This window comes from Salvelinus sp. IW2-2015, linkage group LG9, assembly GCF_002910315.2.
Source record: "Salvelinus sp. IW2-2015 linkage group LG9, ASM291031v2, whole genome shotgun sequence".
Lineage (NCBI taxonomy): Eukaryota > Metazoa > Chordata > Actinopteri > Salmoniformes > Salmonidae > Salvelinus > Salvelinus sp. IW2-2015.
In genome coordinates, this window is record NC_036849.1 from 21696859 (window position 1) to 21716646 (window position 19788).

Consider the following 19788-nt stretch of genomic DNA (forward strand, 5'->3'; position numbering starts at 1 on the left):
GACAGGCTAGCATGCTGTTAAAACAGTTGGAGACAGACACATGGGTGTGTTCATAACAATTCAACTGTTCAACCTTAGCTAGCGAACACATCCAAGTTGGCTAAACTTGAAATAAAAATATTAGCTGGCTATTCATTAGCATGTGGCCTTGTGCTTGGGAGATTGTTTATGAGATCTGTGTTAATTTTCTATAATGCCTGCTACAATAAGTTAGTCATTATTAGTGAATGTGCATTATGCATGGTTCTGATCATTTTTGTACAGTCCATTATAAAAACAGCAGAGCAGGCCTCTCAGCAGTACAGTCCWWTATAAAAACAGCAGAGCAGGCCTCTTAGCAGTACAGTCCCTTATGAAAACAGCAGAGCAGCAGCCCAGTTAAGCCATGGTGCCTGAGGCTGGTAGTGAGCGTGAGGCCGGCCAGGCGCCGCTAGCTCTGACATAAGGACCCTACATGGCCTGACCCCCACCTCCCAGGTCGCTCCAACAACCGCATTACTACAGCCAGCTGCTGCTAGGCGCTGCACCACTCTGCCCTAAAGCCCACAATTGGATTGGAGGAATTCACATTCACATTCTCATTTTCCTTTCTGGTTTAAATGGGGCCCGTTTTTTTCCTTTCTTTCTTTCCCTCAGACAGACAATCTGGCCAGGGAAAGCCTCCCCCACCCCAACACTACACACAGTACGCACTTGAGAGCAGGCGGGTGGGCGAGGCTGAACGTTTTATTTGTAAAATGACAGAGAAACTTCCTGCCTGGATGCCGATAAAGCCTCTTTTTCATCCCAATCTCATCCCCCTCCCTCCCTCCCAACCCCTTTAAGCCTCCACACCCGCCGCCGAGCTGCCAATTTCTGTGTCGCCTGTGGCTAGCGCGGGGTTCTGGGAGGAGAGGAGTGCAATTACAGGGGCTCCCAGTCAAATGAATCGAAGAGGGCCAACGGCACACACCAGTGCCACACACCAGCTAGCCAAAATCGAATCTTGCGCATGCTAACTAATTTCCGCAGCCACTAAGCACAGGTTCAGTATGGGGTCGGTGCAGGACTTTTTTGGGGCGAGGGGGGAAGGGATGTGTTGGTGGTGCGGAGGTGGTATATGAGGAGGACCTGATGAATTTCCTATCTTCATGGGACACCGTATGAGAAGATAGGCTGCATGGGCAGGGGCTTTGCAGCTCATTTCTCCATGCTAACTGCTGCTGGTGTGCTACAGCCAGGGAAACAGCTGCAGCGCCCATCGATCGCTCCCGCCGTCACGGCCGGAATGGGATAAAAAGGTCCTGCTGGCATCTGCCCGGCCCCTGCCCTGCCAGGGTCAGCTAATGGCTGAATTTGGGCCCCAGTCACTGCACCCAGGGAGGGGGGCAGGAAGGGGGAACAGGTCCAGGAATCACAGTCATTACTGTAGCCACACATGCCCCTTCTCACACGCCTGCTTCTCTCTCTACTCCTCAGGCCTGCCCAGGGTTTACTAATCAATGCCAGAACCCAGGAGTCACACCACCTGATCTCAACTTAGCACAGAGTGAAGAGCCAAGACAGCACACATATAGACAGGGTAGCGTTCTGCAGTCATTTCCCTCTATACACTGTTTGAAGCCTTTTTTTGTATGGGTCGATCCACCAAGTTGTTGAAAAAAAACTTGTTACCTAATTTTTACAAATCGGTCATAAAGACCACATGCTCAACTGAATGAAAAACACTTTTTCCCATCTCAAGAGGTTAAATWAAWAAAAAATATTATAGTAAGTGCCTAATAAAGTAAAAGTCGACCGTAACAGCGTTGACAACATCATCTTAAATCAGCCATAAATCCCCTTGAGACARGGGGAATGGAAGCTTGTTGTGTGGAACAGGGAGGGGCAATTGAATGAAAGATTCACCAAAAATGAAAATTCTTTAAAACATTTTTATGGGTAACAGGGTTGACGTGTTRTGCTCGACTCGCTCACTTTTTCACAACAAAGCACCAGAAAGTGGCAAAATAGTGTAAACGCATGTGAGCTGGTTCTACTCTATGATTTGACTATGAGATGTTCAATGTCTTTTCTGAAAAGAAAAAATGTAGAGCAGCAATCAGCATTTAAAAGCCTTCTCCCMACCCGTTTCAGTAAAAAAAAGCAGTGGGATAGGGCTGGACAAATGTAACCACTCAAATTCATAGACAGTGATATGGATGCAAGGACAGACCATGCATGATATCAAAATGATAGTTTTAACCATGTTTTGAGGCTGTATAGTRTTTCTTTACATTTACCATTTTCTTTTGTAAAATAAGCTTATATTTTAGGTTCTGATGGCGTACGACAGTTGAACTAAGCTCATGAGGCATTTATAAGTTATATTCTTCAAGAATCAATGGGTACATTGAATTAATTCCTAAATGTATGAATCAACTGCAGATTGCCCCTTTAAAAAGGAATAGTTTCACCGTATTAAAATGAAAGTTTAGTTGACGTAAGTGTTGACCATAAATGAGGGACAGGTTGTTGTTTTATTTTTACCTTAAAACAAATCACTAATAAAATAAAAAATAATCTTTAGAAATTACTATCAAAGCAACAAAATAACAAGGGCTTTACAAAGATGGTGAAAACTGTGAGAAATGTTGGCGTTCAGTTCGTTAAAATCTTCCTAGAGTCACCGAGGATGCACAAAGGGACATGTCTACTTGCACATTCATCTTCTGCACATCTATCACTCCAGTGTTTAATAGCTAAACGGTAATTATTTCACCACTATGGCCTATTTATTGCTTTATTTCCCTAATCTTACTACATTTGCACAGACTGTATACAGATTTTTCTATTGTGTTATTGACTGTATGTTTGTTTATTCCACGTGTGTTGTTTTTGTCGCACTGCTTTGCTCTATCTTGGCAAGGTCGCAGTTGTAAATGAGAACTTGTTCTCAACTGGCCTACCTGGTTAAATAAAGGTGAAACAAATAAATAATAATTATAATAACACAAATGCTGAATATAGAAAAATCTGACATATTGAATTTTCTATGTGGTCCATTGTTACGTTCACCAGCAAGAAACCCCCAGGGTTACGTGCAATGCCGTCGGGGGTACGACAAATAAAAGGTGATTCATACCCCCCCCCCCACATTTTCAAACAGTCCAATTATATTTTCCAAATGGGGCTATACATTTGGGTGAGTTTTTTTCCCTCGCCTGAGTAGGCTCGTTTCACTGCCAAAAATCAAATTAAACTATCTGGTGTTCAGCGAAATAACAACACAATGTCAAATACAGGTAGCCTAGTCAAATAATGAACATTCAATCACATTAACCATTACTCTCTCGCGGGAATTCCACTAACAGTCCGAATGTAGCCGAAAGTAGCTACTGTACATTCCGTTTGCTCGAAAATGGATAAATGGTTAAAAAAACTAAGGCGTCCAGAGACACATACCAGCTTTACCACTACCAGCAGTACTGCACCTGTCAACGACACAAGTTGTTCTGCTTCCACAAGCATATCTAATGCTAGCATCAGTAATTCTACATTTGTTGGACACTGACAGTTGTGAATCTGATGCAGCCGAAGAGCTACTGCCCCCTTACCCGGGAAAGCACCGAACAACAGACAGGGACGTTGGACCATCGAAGACGCGCAAATATATGATGAGAACTACATTGATTTGGAGTTTACTTATATTGGGAGTAGTGCCTTTCCTCAGCCACAGTGTGCTATATGTGCAAAATTACTATCTCACAACTTGATGAAACCTTCACTCTTGTGCAGACATTTACAAACAAGACATGCCAATTTGAAAATTAAGCCACGTGAGTTTTTGGAGCAAGAATTAAGATGACTTTCGAGTAGTAAGACACGTATAAAAGCAACAGATACCATTAATAAGAAGGGGCTAGCAGCGTCTTATATGGTGAGCTATCGAGTGGCTGGACAGGCAAGCACCATACTATTGTGGAGGACTTAATTCTTCCTGCAGCCACGGATTTGGCTGGGGCAATGCTGGGGGAAAAGGCCAGAAAAACTACACAGACAATGACTTCATCAAACAACGTTTCACGATGCATCAGTGACATGGCAGGAGATGCTTTAAAACAATTACTGCTTCGCATACAAGCCAGTGAATTCTATGCGTTACAGCTGGATGAGTCAACAGACATGGTGGGCCTGGCACAGCTCCTGGTATATGTCCGATACGTTTATGGGGGGTCAATTAAGGAAGACATCCTCTTCTGCAAACCACTGGAAACCAGAACAACAGGAGAGGATATTTTTAAAGTACTGGACAGCTTTGTGACATCAAATGGACTTTGGTGGTCAAGATGTGTTGGCCCCTGAACTCTCGTGTATGCAATGATATGGTCAGCGACCATGTAATGCTTTTACAACATACAGAAGTGCGCTGGTTATCAAGGGGCAAAGTATTGACACATTTCTTTATTTATTGATAGACGAGCTTAAAGTTTTCTTTACTGACATAATTTTCACTTGTCTGAGTGCTTGTATGATGACGAGTTTCTCACACGACTGGCCTATCTGGGTGATGTTTTTTCTCGCCTGAATGATCTGAATCTAGGATTACAGGGGCTCTCCGCAACTATATTCAATGTGCGGGACAAAATTGAGGCTATGATTAAGAAGTTGGAGCTCTTCTCTGTCTGCATTAAGGACAACACATCGGTATTTCCATCATTGTATGATTTTTGTGTGCAAATGAACTCAAGCTTACGGACAATGTCAAATGTGATGTAGCGAAGCACCCGAGTGAGTTGGGTGCGCAATTACGCAGATACTTTCCCGAAACGTATGACACAAACAACTGGATTCGTTATCCCTTTCATGCCCTGTCTCCAATCCACTTACCGATATCTGAACAAGAGAGCCTCATTGAAATTGCAACAAGCGGTTCTGTAAAAATTGAATTTAAATCAGAAGCCACTGACAGATTTCTGGATTGGGCTGTGCTCAGAGTATCCTGCCTTGGCAGATTGCGCTGTTAAGACACTGATGCCCTTTGCAACCACGTACCTATGTGAGAGTAGATTCTCGGCCCTCACTAGCATGAAAACTAAATACAGGCACAGACTATGTGGAAAATGATTTAAGACTGGGACTCTTTCCAATACAAGCAAACATTGCAGAGTTATGTGCATCCTTCAAGCACACCCTTCTCATTAATTTGTGGTGAGTTATTCACAATTTTCGATGAACAAATAAAGTTTTATATGTAAGATGGTTAAATAAAGAGCAAAATGATTGATTATTATTATATTACTTTTTGTGCACTGGTCCTATAAAAGCTTTTTGTCACTTCCCACGAGCCGGGTTGTGACAAAAACTCACTCATTTTTATGTTTAATAAATGTATCGTATAGTGTGTGTGGCAGGCTTACAATGATGGCAAAAAACAAAATTTGAGAGTGCGCTGACCCTGGTGCTAGAGGGGGTACGCAGCTGGAGGTCGAATGTTTGAAGGGGTACGGGACTATAAAAAGTTTGGGAACCACTGATCTGGAAGGAGTAATATTAAGTACCTTTTTGGTGAGGCAGTCGTCAGAGTTGGACGGCATGCGTGTGGACACATGCAAGATGACTTCCACCGTGGAGGTAGCGTAGTAGGGAGCAGTGTGTCCTGTGCTGCCGTTCCTCTGAAGCCCTCCCATGAAGCCACAGTGTGTGGCTAGATCCACCTGAGGGACACACAACACGGTTAGGAGAGCCTGATGTCAGTGTGCGTGTGTCAGAGAGAGAGACGAGATGCAGGGCAGGGTTTCCGCTAGCCGGTAATAGCCGGCTTTTGGCCCAAAAAATAAATAGAAAAGCCAATAAATACAATTGCCGCTGGCCAACGGTCCGGGAGAAAAAGAAAAAAATCCCATTGCGTAATAATGCTTTTTAGCCTATTCATTAGTCGATGTAAATGCATTTGAATAGTCATACTTATAGTTCTATAGTAGGGGTACTCAACTCTGACCCTACGAAGTCCAGAGCCTGTTGGTTTTCTGTTCTACCTGATAATTAATTGCAGACACCTGGTGTCCCATGTCTAAATCAGTCCCTGATTACAGGGCAACAATGAAAAAAATGCAGTGGTTTGTTTTGAGGGATCTACAGGTTAATTAGCATTATATGGTGAAATTAATTTGCCGTGTGTACAGTATATTGGTTATGTATCTTATTTATTGCACGTGTACAGCATGCAGATACAGAGCCTTTGAGCAGAAAATCTGTCAGACAGCGCGAGAGCTGTTGCTTCAGCATCTCAGACAGTAAATGTATAGGCAACGAAAGGCAGGCTTCATCAGCGCATCACACACCACTTTACAATGAGCTGGAGGCAGTACGCTTTTGGAAAACATATACATTTTACTACATATTATGAGGCATGTCTTACCTTGCATCAAAGTAGCCTGGCCAAAATCAGACCACATCCGTGGAGGCAATTATTTTCTAATCAACTTTCTTTCATTGTCCAGGAGCCAAAGGCACAATCGTAGTCATATTAGCAACCCATGCTAGTTGTTGCATATGAAACCGCTCACATGTGCAGTGTGCTTTTGACAATGGTATTCTCCCGCTAATTGCATTATTGCTATGCTTTTATAATCTGAAGAAATAAAAGTTTATCAACATTTTAAGCTAAACGTTCTGATCTGTTGCATCAAATGTAGCCTAGGCCTGCTGGTTGTATGAATGTGGGATCTATCGTCCCACAACTGTCCCAGAGTCTGTTTGGATTAGACTATTTCTTTCTCCACAAGCTGACCAATAGAATAGATACACTTTTCTACCATGGGGGATAGTAGATTGACATAGGTAGTGATTTTGCTGTTTGTTACWCATCTTGTTAGCTGAGGAAAAGTAAATGTGGACAGTTATTCTAACAACTTCAAAGTGCCCATCATAATTCAGTAAGGACTGCACATCGTTGCATCCTCAACTTGCATGTTCTGTTAATATGAATTACCATAATCTAAATATGATTTATGTCATCATGAGCACCATGGGTGGACGCCCTAATCAGGGTTATATACCCAATGCATATGGGTCCGGTAAATTAAAATGCTGCCAGTCAAATGTCCAGCGCCACAATTTCCTAATGGAAACCCTGCTGCAGGGGTGTGTGTGTGTGTATGTGTGTGTGTGTACCTCCCATCCCAGGCCAGACACAAAATCCTCGTAGGCCTGRCTGCCTGCGCTGTTGGACAGGATGGAGCATTTGTCCTCCTGACCCTCTCCGATGTAGAACACAGCGATCTTGTGTGTCTCCCTGCTGTTAAGACAAACACACAGACCTGTCGTTAGAACAATGGACCTAGTGAAGCTACACTGTTCTTAGTGCCTACCTCGACACTCAGCCCAGTTAAGATGAGCGTGCTCTGAAATGTGAACTACACACCACCAAACGTAACCTGGACTCAAAAGCAAAACAAATTATATTTGGCTAAAATCTGTGGCACTTCATTTAGTATGAAATATTACTTTACGTTAGGTTACATTACATTGGCCTACAAATGTAATAGCAGTCATTCAATATAATATGAATTGCAGGACGTATAGTATTACAATTACAATTCGTAACATAATATTACAATGACAAGGTTAAGGATAGGGTTAGGAGTTAGGTTAAAGGGTTAAGGGAAAGGTTAGCTAACATGCTAAGTAGTTGCAAAGTAGGGAAAAGCAGTAAGCAGTCAACTGACTAGGTATCCCCCTTTCCCTTTCCTAGTTACAAAGTTGCTAATTAGCTAAAATGTTAAAGTTGTTTGTGATGAGATTCGAACACACAACCTTTGGGTTGCTAGACATTCAAGTAACCTACTGTCCTATCGAACGTAACATAGCATACTAAATCTGAGTGCCACTGATTTTAGTAAAATATCATATGCTTTGCTCTGAGACCAGGCTATCAAACGTACATCTCCAAACAATACTGTGCAAATTCCAAAAAAGTAATTGTAGCAAATATGGTTAATATTAGAGAAAACAACATGTGCCTTCATTTAAACATTTTTTTWACCTTTATTTAACTAGGCAAGTCAGTTAAGAACAAATTCTTATTTACCATGACGACCTACCAGGGACAGTGGGTTAACTCCCTTGTTCAGGGGCAGAATGACAGATTTTTACCTYGTCAGCTCAGGGATTTGATCCAGCAACCTTTCAGTTACTGTCCCAACGCTCCAACCACTAGGCTAACCTAAGCCCACTAATGAAGATTCTTAAGAGTTAGTGTACAATAGTATATGTGTTTACTGCCCCCCCCTGTCATGTGACAAACAAAACAAGAGCAGACACAGACTTCCACCCCTGCGCTTCACCGTTGTCATGGCGGAGCATGGTGCTGTGTTAAATTGGGGGCATTTTGGATGCTTCGACACAGGTTGCCTTGTCTGGCAAAATCCTGGGGGCATTCTTTAATAAGCCCCGGTCATTAGCAGTGTGAAGTGCCTATTGATCGCTGTGTGTGAGTACTGCCTAGCTGTGATCAGCCCGAGATGGTGTAGATTAGGAGGAGAGGAGGGGAGGGCAGAGTGAAGCAGTTTTAATACGTGTCGCCTTGAGAGTGTGATCTTTACTGATTTAGAGGAAGAGAATCTTCATTAGCGGGCTTAGGTTCAGAGTAATGAAGAACATGGAACGCTGCGATATTTCAGGCTTGGCTAGAATACCTAGGTGAAATCTAGGATGGTTTGTTCAAAAGGTCTTGCTTAGAGATTCAGTAAGTTCCTTTTAAAATGCCGAACAAGAAGCAAATCATACATGCCAATGTTACCTAGGGATACAGTGTGTGCTGAAGAGGCCCTAAATAACCAGTGTACAGGAACATACCACTGCCTGGAATCCAAATTCTTCAGTTCTCTCAAAAGTTTTGAGTTCTTCTTCAGGAGATGAAAGCTTTTCCTGAAAAGGAATAAACTAAATTGAACTTGAAAAGCATCCCGACAGCACTTCACATGTACCAGTGTATGCTATTTTTTTGAATGGTAAAAAACAGATTGAAAGTAGGATAAGAAAGTTTAATGTTTTACTTTTGGTTTTTGGTCTGATGAGTAACAGGTGCAAACAGGTTTAAATTGAGCTCCGAGACCATTACTAATCTACAGTTGGGCACAGTTTCCCTGTGGAGAGCAGATTAACACTACACACCCTTGCCAGGCCTTTCCTTGTACTTTTTCTCTCCCACTTTCTCTCTCTCTGTGAGGTATTCTACTAACTAGTCTACAGCTGTGGATGTGGTGGTGTTGTGCTCGGCTCTGTACCTGTGGTCCCATGAGTTCATGCCCAGGTCGTTGAGTAGCAGTCTGCAGAAGTAGAAGAGAGCTTTGGGCTCCTGGTGAGCGGGTTCTCTCTGGCCGGTGGCCTTGACACTCACGTCTGCGTTCCACCTCTTCACCTGCTCCTCCTCCTGCTGCGTCTGCCTGAGGATGGCCTCCATGATGGCCCCCTCCTGCTCCAGGTTCATCCCACAGGGAGAGGGGGCTGGCTGGTTGAGCCTCAGCCGGGGCTGGGGCAGGCACTCAGGGCTGCTGTATCCCAGGTCTTCTAGGAGCTGGTCCAGGCCATCAGCCTCCTCCTCCTCCTCATCACAGCCTGACTGGGAGTCCCAGCCAGGGGGGTTGGAGCGCTCAGAGGTGCCTGGTGAGGTGGGCTTGGTGGTGGAGTGGTTGTAGGGGTCTGAGGTGCCTGGTGAGGTGAGCTTGGTGGTGGAGTGGTTGTAGGGGTCTGAGGTGCCTGGTGAGGTGGGCTTGGTGGTGGAGTGGTGTGAGGTGCTGGTGAGGTGAGCTTGGGGTGGAGTGGTTGTAGGGGTCTGAGGTGCCTGGTGAGGTGAGCTTGGTGGTGGAGTGGTGTGAGGTGCCTGGTGAGGTGAGCTTGTTGAGTGTGTGAGGGTCTGAGTGCCTGGTAGGTAAGCGGGTGGTGGAGTGGTTGGAGGGGTCTGAGGTGCCTGGTGAGGTAGGCTTGGTGGTGGAGTGGTCTGAGGTCCTCTGATGCATGCCGTTGACTCCCTCCTGGGTGCGGTAGAGGACCCCTCCGTCCCAGGAGTACTTTCCAGAGATGTCCCTGACGATGACCCGTACCTGGGAGGAGTTGTCATAGGGTTCCCCTGGACCAGAGGGCTCCGAGGGTACCTGGAGGTAGGACACCAGGGTGCTGTCGTTGAACACAAACAGCTGCAGGTTGGGGCTCTTGAACACCTCAGAGGAGAGTTCTGATGACTCCACAAAGGGGTTGTCATGGTTCTCACTGACCAGACTGTGCAGGAGGGCAGGGCCACCACTGAGGGGATGGTGGCCCAGGTGGTTCACAAGGTGTGTCATGATCATCCGTGCTGTCAGAGGGATGAGCTCCATATTCCGTCTTTTCTTCTCTGGAGGCGAGAGAACAGGAATAAGATGGTGTAAAGACATCCTGAGAGACAAACCATTTCGTTAACCCTGTAAATAACCCCCCTGTTTACATGTATTTTATACAGGGAAGTCAAGATCCAGCACATGTACTTTGTCATGTATTGTATGCACTCATGTATTTGATGTTTTGTGTGGACCCCAGGAAGAGAACCTGCTGCATGTGCATTTTACATGTACATTTTCATACTTTTTTTCGTACTGTGCAACAGCTAATGTGCAACAGCTAATGTGCAACAGCTAATGTGCAACAGCTAATGTGCAACAGCTAATGTGCAACAGCTAAAGGGGATCCTTATAAACTATAGTAAACTCATTAAGCAATTCAACGCGAACTTGGGGCTCCATCTTTTTTAACCAAATGACCATGTGTAGACATGTTCTCAATTGTAGACAACTTTTTCACACAAAGCTAGCTTTTCCTTCATAATAACTAATAGCGTTGTTTTTCATTTCTCACAATGGTTATGGCCAACACACCTCTGCCATAAATAAGTAGGTTGCATCTAATCATGGGAGACAACTTTGAAAAGGCCATTGAGTCTGCTACAATGGGAGGAGAGAAAAGACTGGCAAAGTGCTAATGAGAAGCACGTCTTTACAGCACGGTGAATAGAGTGCTACTCCCTGAATCAGATTGATTTAAATGCTCAGAACTATTCCAAAATGAAAGAGTTACGATGGGGGGAAAACAAGAAGATGCGCTCCGCATTGTGACAGTGCTATCAATACCATCATCCCTCATCAAAGTGGAGAAAGCTCTTTAGAGAGGCTGCATTAGAGATACACAGGCCCTTTGATGAGACTTAATCAATATGATCTCAAGGGGAATGCATAGTGCTCTTTGGCTGGTCTTCTGTAGTTTCTATCTAGACTTTGTAGGGCTGTATGAAAAGTAATGACATAAGCTAGATATTTCAGCTGAGCTTAGCCAACATTGCGTCAATGGGTATGTTCTTTTGGTTGAAAGAAAAAATGACTTCTGAAACATTAGTGGAGGAAACGGCCGTTGTAAAGAAATACTCTAATACATAACCTAATGGCACCACAAGGTCACTAATAAAAATAATTTTTAGATGTCTCTTTGATAATGGGTCCTCTCCCTGGGGCAGAGCACTAATGGCTACCTCTTTAAACATTCYATTCCATGTGTTAGTCTAGTCAATATTAGGTCAAAACATTAACATTTAATAGAGTAGCTACCTCCAAATGGAAGGCTACATATTAAAAACGTACATCTCCCTGTAAATCCCCCTACTGCCCATTTCCCGGGTGGTTTGGGAGAGGAAGAGTGTGGTCTGGATGAGGAAGAGTAATATGTAAAACAAGCAGGGGCAGCTGGGCACACAACTTGGATGACAGGGCCCTCAAAAGCATTCTAACGCACAAACGCACCGTCTCTAACGCACAAACGCACCGTCTCTAACGCACAAACGCACCGTCTCTAACGCACAAACAAACCGCCCGTCTCTAACGACAAACGCACCATCTCTAACCAGCACCACAAACGCAACCGTCTCTAAACCACAACGCACCGTCTCTAACGCACAACGCACCGCTCTTTACACGCACCAAACGCACCGTCTCTAACGCACAACGCACCGTCTCTAACGCACAAACGCACCGTCTAACGCAAACGCACGCTCTAAACACCGGCACCGTCTTAACGCACAAACGCACCGTCCTCTACGCACAACGCACCGTCTCTAACGCACAACGCACCGTCTCAACGCACCGTCTCTAAGCTCAACGCACCGTCTCTAACGCAAAAACGACCCCAGCTACACGCACGTCTCTAACGCACAAACGCACCGTCTCTAACGCACAAACGCACCGTCTCTAACAAAACGCACGTCTCTAACGCACAAACGCACCGTCTCTAACGCACACACGCACCGTCTCTAACGCACAACGCACACGCTCTTGCACAAACGCACCGTCTCTAACGCACAAACGCACCGTCTCTAACGCACAAACGCACACCGTCTCTAACGCACAACGCACCGTCTCTAACGCACAAACGCACCGTTCTTAACGCACAAACGCACCGTCTCTAACGCCACAACGCACCGTCTCTAACGCACAAACGCACCGTCTCTAACGACAACGCACGTCTCTAAACACAAACGCACCGTCTCTAACGCACAAACGCACCGTCTCTACACAACAGACCACCGTCTAACGCACAACCACGTCTCTACACAACAAACGACCGTCTCTAACGCACAACACGTCTCTTAAAACACGTCTCTAACGCTCAACGCACCGTCTCTAACGCACAAACCACGTCTCTAACAACAGTCTCTACGCACAACGCACCGTCTCTCGCCACAGCACGGTACTCTAAAAGCCCGTTCTAACGCACCCAAACGTGACATGCCGCGTTTCTAAGCACATACGCACGTCCTCTACGCGCATACACGCACCGTCTTCCAACGCACTCCGTCTTACGCTCAAGACGTCTCTAAGCACAAAGCACCGTCTCTAACCGGCACAAACGCACGTCTCTACGACCCAACCGTCCTAAACACAGCGCCGTCTTCTACGCACAACACGCCCGTCTCTAACGCACACGCACCGTCTCAACGCACCGTCTTCTAACGCTCCACAAGCCCGTTCGAGTCTACGCACAACGCCCCGTCTCTGAACCACAAACGCCCGTTTGGCCCAACGTTCATACAAAACGAGTCTCTAAAACACACCCTGCAAACGCACGCCGTCCTCTAACGCAAACGCACTCTCTCTACGACGCATCTAAATACGCACCGTCTCTTAACGCACAAACGATCCGTATCTAAACGCACAAGACGCACCGTCTCTAACGCAAAACGCACCGTCTCTGCACAGACGCACTTCTCTAAGCACGGCTCCGGGTACCGTCTCTAAGCCAGCAAAATGTCCACGCCAAACGCCGTCTCTAACGCACCGAACGCACGTCTCTAACGACAAACTGTCCCGTCTCTACGCAAGCACCGCAACGCCAAAGACGCTCTACGACAACGCACCGTCTCTAAGCACAACGCCACTCGTTTACACGCACCATCTCTAAGGCAACGCACCGTCTCTACACACAAACGCACGTCTCAACAAACGCACGTCTCTAAGACCAACCGCACCGTCTCTAACGCTCAAACACACCGTCTCTAACACACAAACGTACACAGCCCTCCTTTAATTTCTCTGTCAGCCCTAGAACAATCTCCTACACAGCAGGTACTAAATGGGTGGCGTGTCATCTGCCCATCCTGTCTCCTGCTGTGTTGGTGACAGTGGTGAGGGCAGTGACAGTTGTGAGGTCTCAGGTCTCCTTACCCTCGGCAACGGTGAGCAGGTTGCCAAAGTCTGCAGCGGTGTGTGAGGGCGGGGGCTCAGAATTCTTGACCTGGCCCAGCATGAGGAAGGGGTCGTAGTCAGTGGAGAGGTCAGACAGGCTCAGGAGGTAGTGACTCTGCTGGGTGTGCAGGTTGGAGCCAGAGACACAACAGTGAAGCACCTACCAAACAGGATTGAAGATAGGAGTCAACACCTAGTGGGTTAAAGCAACTACAAGAGAAAAACAGTGGTAATGTGGTAATCTTGCATGTGGTGGTAACCTTGGATACAGTCACTGCTACTGTTCCTTTGCGTGGCTGGCTGCACAGCATCAACGAGCACATGGGACTCATAAATGAGGTACATCACACACTCAAACAGACACACTACCCAGTCTGCCTGAGATTAAAGCACGCGACAGTGGAGGCATTGACCAACAGCGGGAGCCAGTGAATAGCTGAACAACACTGACCTTACAGTATCTGAAACACAGGTGAAGTAACTAAGTAAGTTACTAACTAAGTAAGAGGAAAATTATACAGTAATCTCGAACGCAGAGGTTGCAAGTACGGAAGATAATCAGTGAGGCATTGCTTATTGCACTTCAAATGGTTCAGGAACATACTGAGGAGGAATATACGGTCTGTTTGTCATGGTGAGATGGCCATCTAAGAGAAGAGAAGCTCTTTATTGCCACTAATCCATTTCTCCTGTGATGAGTGTATCGATCTGCATAACAGATGGTACGGCATCAGTCCGTTGGGTTGGCAGGACTAGATAAGACCCGCTGGGTCAGTTGATTACACTGATTGGACAGGTTTACTGTTTGATTTAATTAAAATTTTATCCCCCTGCTCATGTTGCCACACACACACACACACACCACACACACACATACACACACACACACACACACACATACACACACACACACCTGTGTGCTGTAAGCAGAGAAGTGCTTGGAAGCTACGCCTGACATATCAGACAATAGCAAACTGTGGGGCCTCTTACACTGAGTGGGTGGACTTGGTAAACCCTTTGTGGAGGCTGGTCCATGTAAATGAATGGCTAATCCCATTCAACACACACATACACACTTGGCTGAGGCTCAGAGGAGAGGCACAGGTTCTGTCATCTGAAACAGTATTGTGTGGGGAAATGCAGACAGTATGTGGATTATTATGCCTAACAGTCCTCTGGGTATGGGGGGGATTAGAGTTTATGGTGAAAAGGCCAGAACCAAACAGCTGCCACACCAAAGCCCCAAAGTGGTTCCTCTGTGGAGGAGAAAAAAAATCTTTGGCTTGCTTGACAACTAAGTGGCTGCACCTCACATAGCAACAGTTCCAGGAAGGTAACACACACCCGAACAAACATGGATACGTGCAGATGTGCACAGAGGCACATATGCACACTCACTCACAGTCGCACAAAAACATACACACAAGCAAAACACTCACGCACGCGTACGCACAGCGAGGGGARGGTGCAGCTGCTGAGGCAGGCAGAGAGCAGATGGAGGAGCCGGAGTGGAGCTCCAGTGAACCAATAAGGTCCAGAGCAATCATGCCTTTTACACAGAGAAGCCTCATGCTGTTAGACACAAATACACCAAAAAGTTCAAATCCTCAGCAGAGATGCAGAAATGTCCCATCTTTCTTCATCATTGTATGAATGGCTCACTTAAGTTTAATCTGCTCATTGATTTGTTAAGGGAAACATCTGATACAAATCCAGAAGCGAAGCAGAATAAAGTATGCATAAACAAGACTAATTGCTTTATTCATTTTGTGAGGTTTACTGCTATGTAAATTAGTGCCTAGCTGAAAAGACTGAGTATTGAATAGCTTTATAAACTTTACTGTTATGTGCACAATAGATCAACAAATAACATTGAATTCCTAGATAGCAGCTGCAGTCTCTCTCATTTGAAGAAATATTCAATTAAAATCTAGACAGGCTTGTAGTTCCAGGCTTATCACGAGGACAAAGAAACATCTACATAATTTGACAATTTCTTATCAGGGGTGACATCCATATAAAGGTTTGTGTTTGTTTGACCGCATCTGTCAAACCTCCAATGAATACCACCTCATTCATTTAGCCTGACGCTCAGCCTCTTCCTCAGCATTTAAATCTCGACATAAGGGTTCAAACACCCAATCGGTCAAAATAAAAAGACGAGTAAAAACTAAACCTGTTATAAATGAATGTTTGAGTATTACATGTGTATTAGCAAACAGGTGGGGTGGTTAGGTGGGCATTCTCACATAACAGTAGAAACTGGAAACGAAAATTGGAAACTGAATTTCCAAGTCGGCATCGAACAAACTTTAAATGTTGAATAGGGCATCTGAATAGGGCTGTGGTGGAAGTAAGACAAAGTACTTTGACACTGTATTCTCTCTCTGTTACCCACCCTGTAGATGTAGTCGAGCAGAGGGGCCTTGTGGGATGTGGAGTCCTCCAGCACGGGCATGGTGATGGGCTCCAGCAGCATATTCAGGGGCATGGCCATGCACCAGTCCAGCAGGCACAGCAGCAGAGACACCATTAGCTGAGTCATACAAAGAGAGGAGAGGCCTTTTCCATTAGCTCAGCACCCTCCACACACAATGAAGCCTACTGTACTCAAAGATAATCAATAAAACAGCTAGGGAGGGGATGAGGGAGGGAGTGAGGTAGGGACAGAGAGGGAGGGCTGGAGGGAGAAAAAGAGAGAGAGCTGGAGAAAAGGAGAGAGAAATCAGGAGGGGAAAGACAAAAATAGGGCCCAGATGGAACAAGATTCCTGTGCAAATGCACTTGCTACATCTATGAAAAAAAGAGTCCTTTAGAATTTCCTCGTACCTTTTTGTCAGCCTCCACTGCCGAGTGCTCTGCGCTCGGCAACAGAAATGCTATAGTAGCCACAAAGATCTGCATGGGACAAAAATAAGGGAACATGTTGATTCTATATATTTCTCAAGTGAAAGAAGATAGCATGTCTGATAAAAGGAGATGGTTAGGTGAGCTGAGGGGGAGCCGTGTCATCCTACCTCAATGATTTTCTTTGGGAGAGAGCGCTCTAGTCTCTGGAGGTGTTCCCAGTGAGAGATGAGGAGCTGGAACAGGTCACAGGCTACATGAGCCACAGGCTTGTTCCCAAACTGACGAGCGAGAGAGAGAGCGAGAGCGAGAGAGAGACCCGCTAATTATCAAAATCCAGAAAAGAGACGTTMAATTCTACAACCACCTAAAAGGAAGCGATTCCCAAACCTTCCATAACAAAGCTATCACATACAGAGAGATGAACCTGGAGAAGAGTCCCCTAAGCAAGCTGGTCGTGGGGCTCTGTTCACAAACGCAACCCACAGTGCCCCAGGACAGCAACACAACTAGACCCAACCAAATCATGAGAAAACAAAAAGAGAATTACTTGACACATTGAAAAGAATGAACAAAAACAGAGCAAACTAGAATGCTATTTAGCCCTAACCAGAGTACACAGTGGCAGAATACCTGACCACTCTGACTGACCCAAACTTAAGGAAAGCTTTAATGTACAGACTCCATGAGCATAGCCTTGCTATTGAGAAAGGCCGCGGTAGGCAGACCTGACTCTCAAGAGAAGACCGTCTATGTGCACACTGCCCACAAAATGAGGTGGAAACTGAGCTGCACTTCCTAACCTCCTGCCAAATGTATAATCATATCAGAGACACATATTTCCCTCAGATTACACAGGTCCACAAAGAATTCGAAAACAAACCGGATTTTGATAAACTCCCATATCTACTGGGTGAAATACCACAGTGTGCATCACAGCAGCAAGATTTGTGACCTGTTGCCACAAGAAAAGGGCAATCAGTGAAGAACAAACACCACTGTAAATAAAACCCATATTTATGTTTATTTATTTTCCCTTTTGTACTTTAACCATTTGCACATCGTTACATTACTGTATATATACATTTGTAATGTCTTTATTCTTTTGGAACTTCTGTGAGTGAAATGTTTACTGTTCATTTTGATTGTTTATTTCACTTTAGTATATTATCTACTTCACTTGCGTTGGCAATGTTAACAAACTCAGCAAAAAAATAAATGTCCTCTCACTGTCAACTGCGTTTATTTTCATCAAACTTAGCATGTGTAAATACTTGTATGAACATAACAAGATTCAACAACTGAGACATAAACTGAACAAGTTCACACACATGTGACTAACAGAAATGTAAAAATGTGTCCCTGAACAAAGGGGGGGTGGTCAAAATCAAAAGCAGCAGTCAGTGTGGCCACCAGCTGAATTAAGTACTGCAGTGCATCTCCTCCTCATGGACTGCAACAGACTTGCCAGTTCTTGCTGTGAGATGTTACCCCACTCTTCCACCAAGGCACCTGCAAGTTCCCAGACATTTCTGGGGGGAATGACCCTAGCCCTCACCCTCCGATCCAACAGGTCCCAGACGTGCTCAATGGGATCGAGATCCAGGCTCTTCGCTGGCCATGGCAGAACACTGACATTCCTGTCTTGCCAGAAATCAATGCACAGAACGAGCAGTATGGCTGGTGGCATTGTCATGCTGGAGGGTCATGTCAGGATGAGCCTGCAGGAAGGGTACCACATGAGGGAGGAGGATGTCTTCCCTGTAACACACAGCGTTGAGATTGCCTGCAATGCCAACAAGCTCAGTCCGATGATGCTGTGACACACCGCCCCAGACCATGACGGACCCTCCTCCTCCAAATTGATCCCACTCCAGAGTACAGGCCTCGGTGTAACGCTCATTCCTTCGACGATAAACGCGAATCTGACCATCACCCCTGGTGAGACAAAACCACAACTCATCAGTGAAGAGCACTTTTTGCCAGTCCTGTCTGGTCCAGCGACGGTGGGTTTGTGCCCATAGGCGACGTCGTTGCCGGTGATGTAAGGCAGGTCCTCACCAGACAACAGGCCTACAAGCCCTCAGTCCAGCCTCTCTCAGCCTATTGCGGACAGTCTGAGCACTGATGGAGGAATTGTGCGTTCCTGGTGTAATCCAGGCAGTTGTTGTTGCCATTCTGTACCTGTCCCGCAGGTGTGATGTTCGGATGTACCRATCCTGTGCAGGTGTTGTTACACATGGTCTGCCACTGCGAGGACGATCAACTGTCGGTCCTGTCTCCCTGTAGCGCCGTCTCACAGTAMGGACATTGCAATTTATTGCCTGGCCACATCTGCAGTCTTCATGCCTCCTTGCAACATGCCTAAGRCACATTCACACAGATGAGCAGGGACCMTGGGCATCTTTCTTTTGGTGTTTTTCAGTCAGTAGAAATACCTCTTTAGTGTCCTAAGTTTTCATAACTGGGACCTTAATTGCCTACCGTCTGTAAGCTGTTAGTGTCTTAACGACCGTTCCACCGGTGCATGTTCATTAATTGTTTATGGTTCATTGAACAAGCATGGGAAACAGTGTTTAAACCCTTTACAATGAAGATCTGTGAAGTTATTTGGATTTTTACGAATTATCTTTGAARGACAGGGTCCTGAAAAAGGGACGTTTCTTTTTTTGCTGAGTTCATGTTTCCCATGCCAATGAAGCTCCTTGAATTGAATTTAATTGAGAGCRCGCGAGAGAGAGAGAGAACAGTAAACGAGAGATCAGGGTTCAAGGTGTTCTGGGAAGTCAACAACGTAGTAGGATGAGTAATTGTATTAAACTATTATGGGGAACTCTGGCATAACAGAAAAAGGTATGAAAATGTCTTGGTTCTGCAAAGAACTTTCTTTCAAACTAAAGTTTATGGACCGATTGGCAGACCCATTTGTGTTGTTAAAAAAGGGGATTTGGAATTCAAGGCACAGAAATAGAATGTCCACTGTTTTCTAGCGGAATGCCTATTGTCATGTAACAAGAGCAGACAATGCAGGATTGCAAAAATGGCCCAACACAAAGACAGATCCAGAGAGTTCAGCACCTGCTTTCAGAAAAGCACCCCTCCCTCCGTTCACCCACTCATCCCCTTTATTTTGGACCAGCCGGATGTGTGCGTCAGGTTGGGCAGGGCAGTGAATACTGCTCCATTAGAGGGGTATTGCACTAGCAAGAAACTTAAA

The 19788-nt window shown here is 45.4% G+C and overlaps 1 protein-coding gene across 1 annotated transcript in view; it reads right to left on the reverse strand.

Annotated features, from left to right (window-relative positions):
• Positions 1-19788, reverse strand: part of LOC111969029 (ral GTPase-activating protein subunit alpha-2-like) — a 196638-nt gene that overhangs the window by 45928 nt on the left and 130922 nt on the right. The window contains 9 exon segments of the mRNA XM_070445286.1: positions 5520-5675; positions 7135-7258; positions 8818-8889; positions 9249-9857; positions 9901-10354; positions 13704-13884; positions 16123-16260; positions 16554-16622; positions 16742-16852. Of these exon segments, the coding sequence (XP_070301387.1) occupies positions 5520-5675; positions 7135-7258; positions 8818-8889; positions 9249-9857; positions 9901-10354; positions 13704-13884; positions 16123-16260; positions 16554-16622; positions 16742-16852 (1914 nt within the window).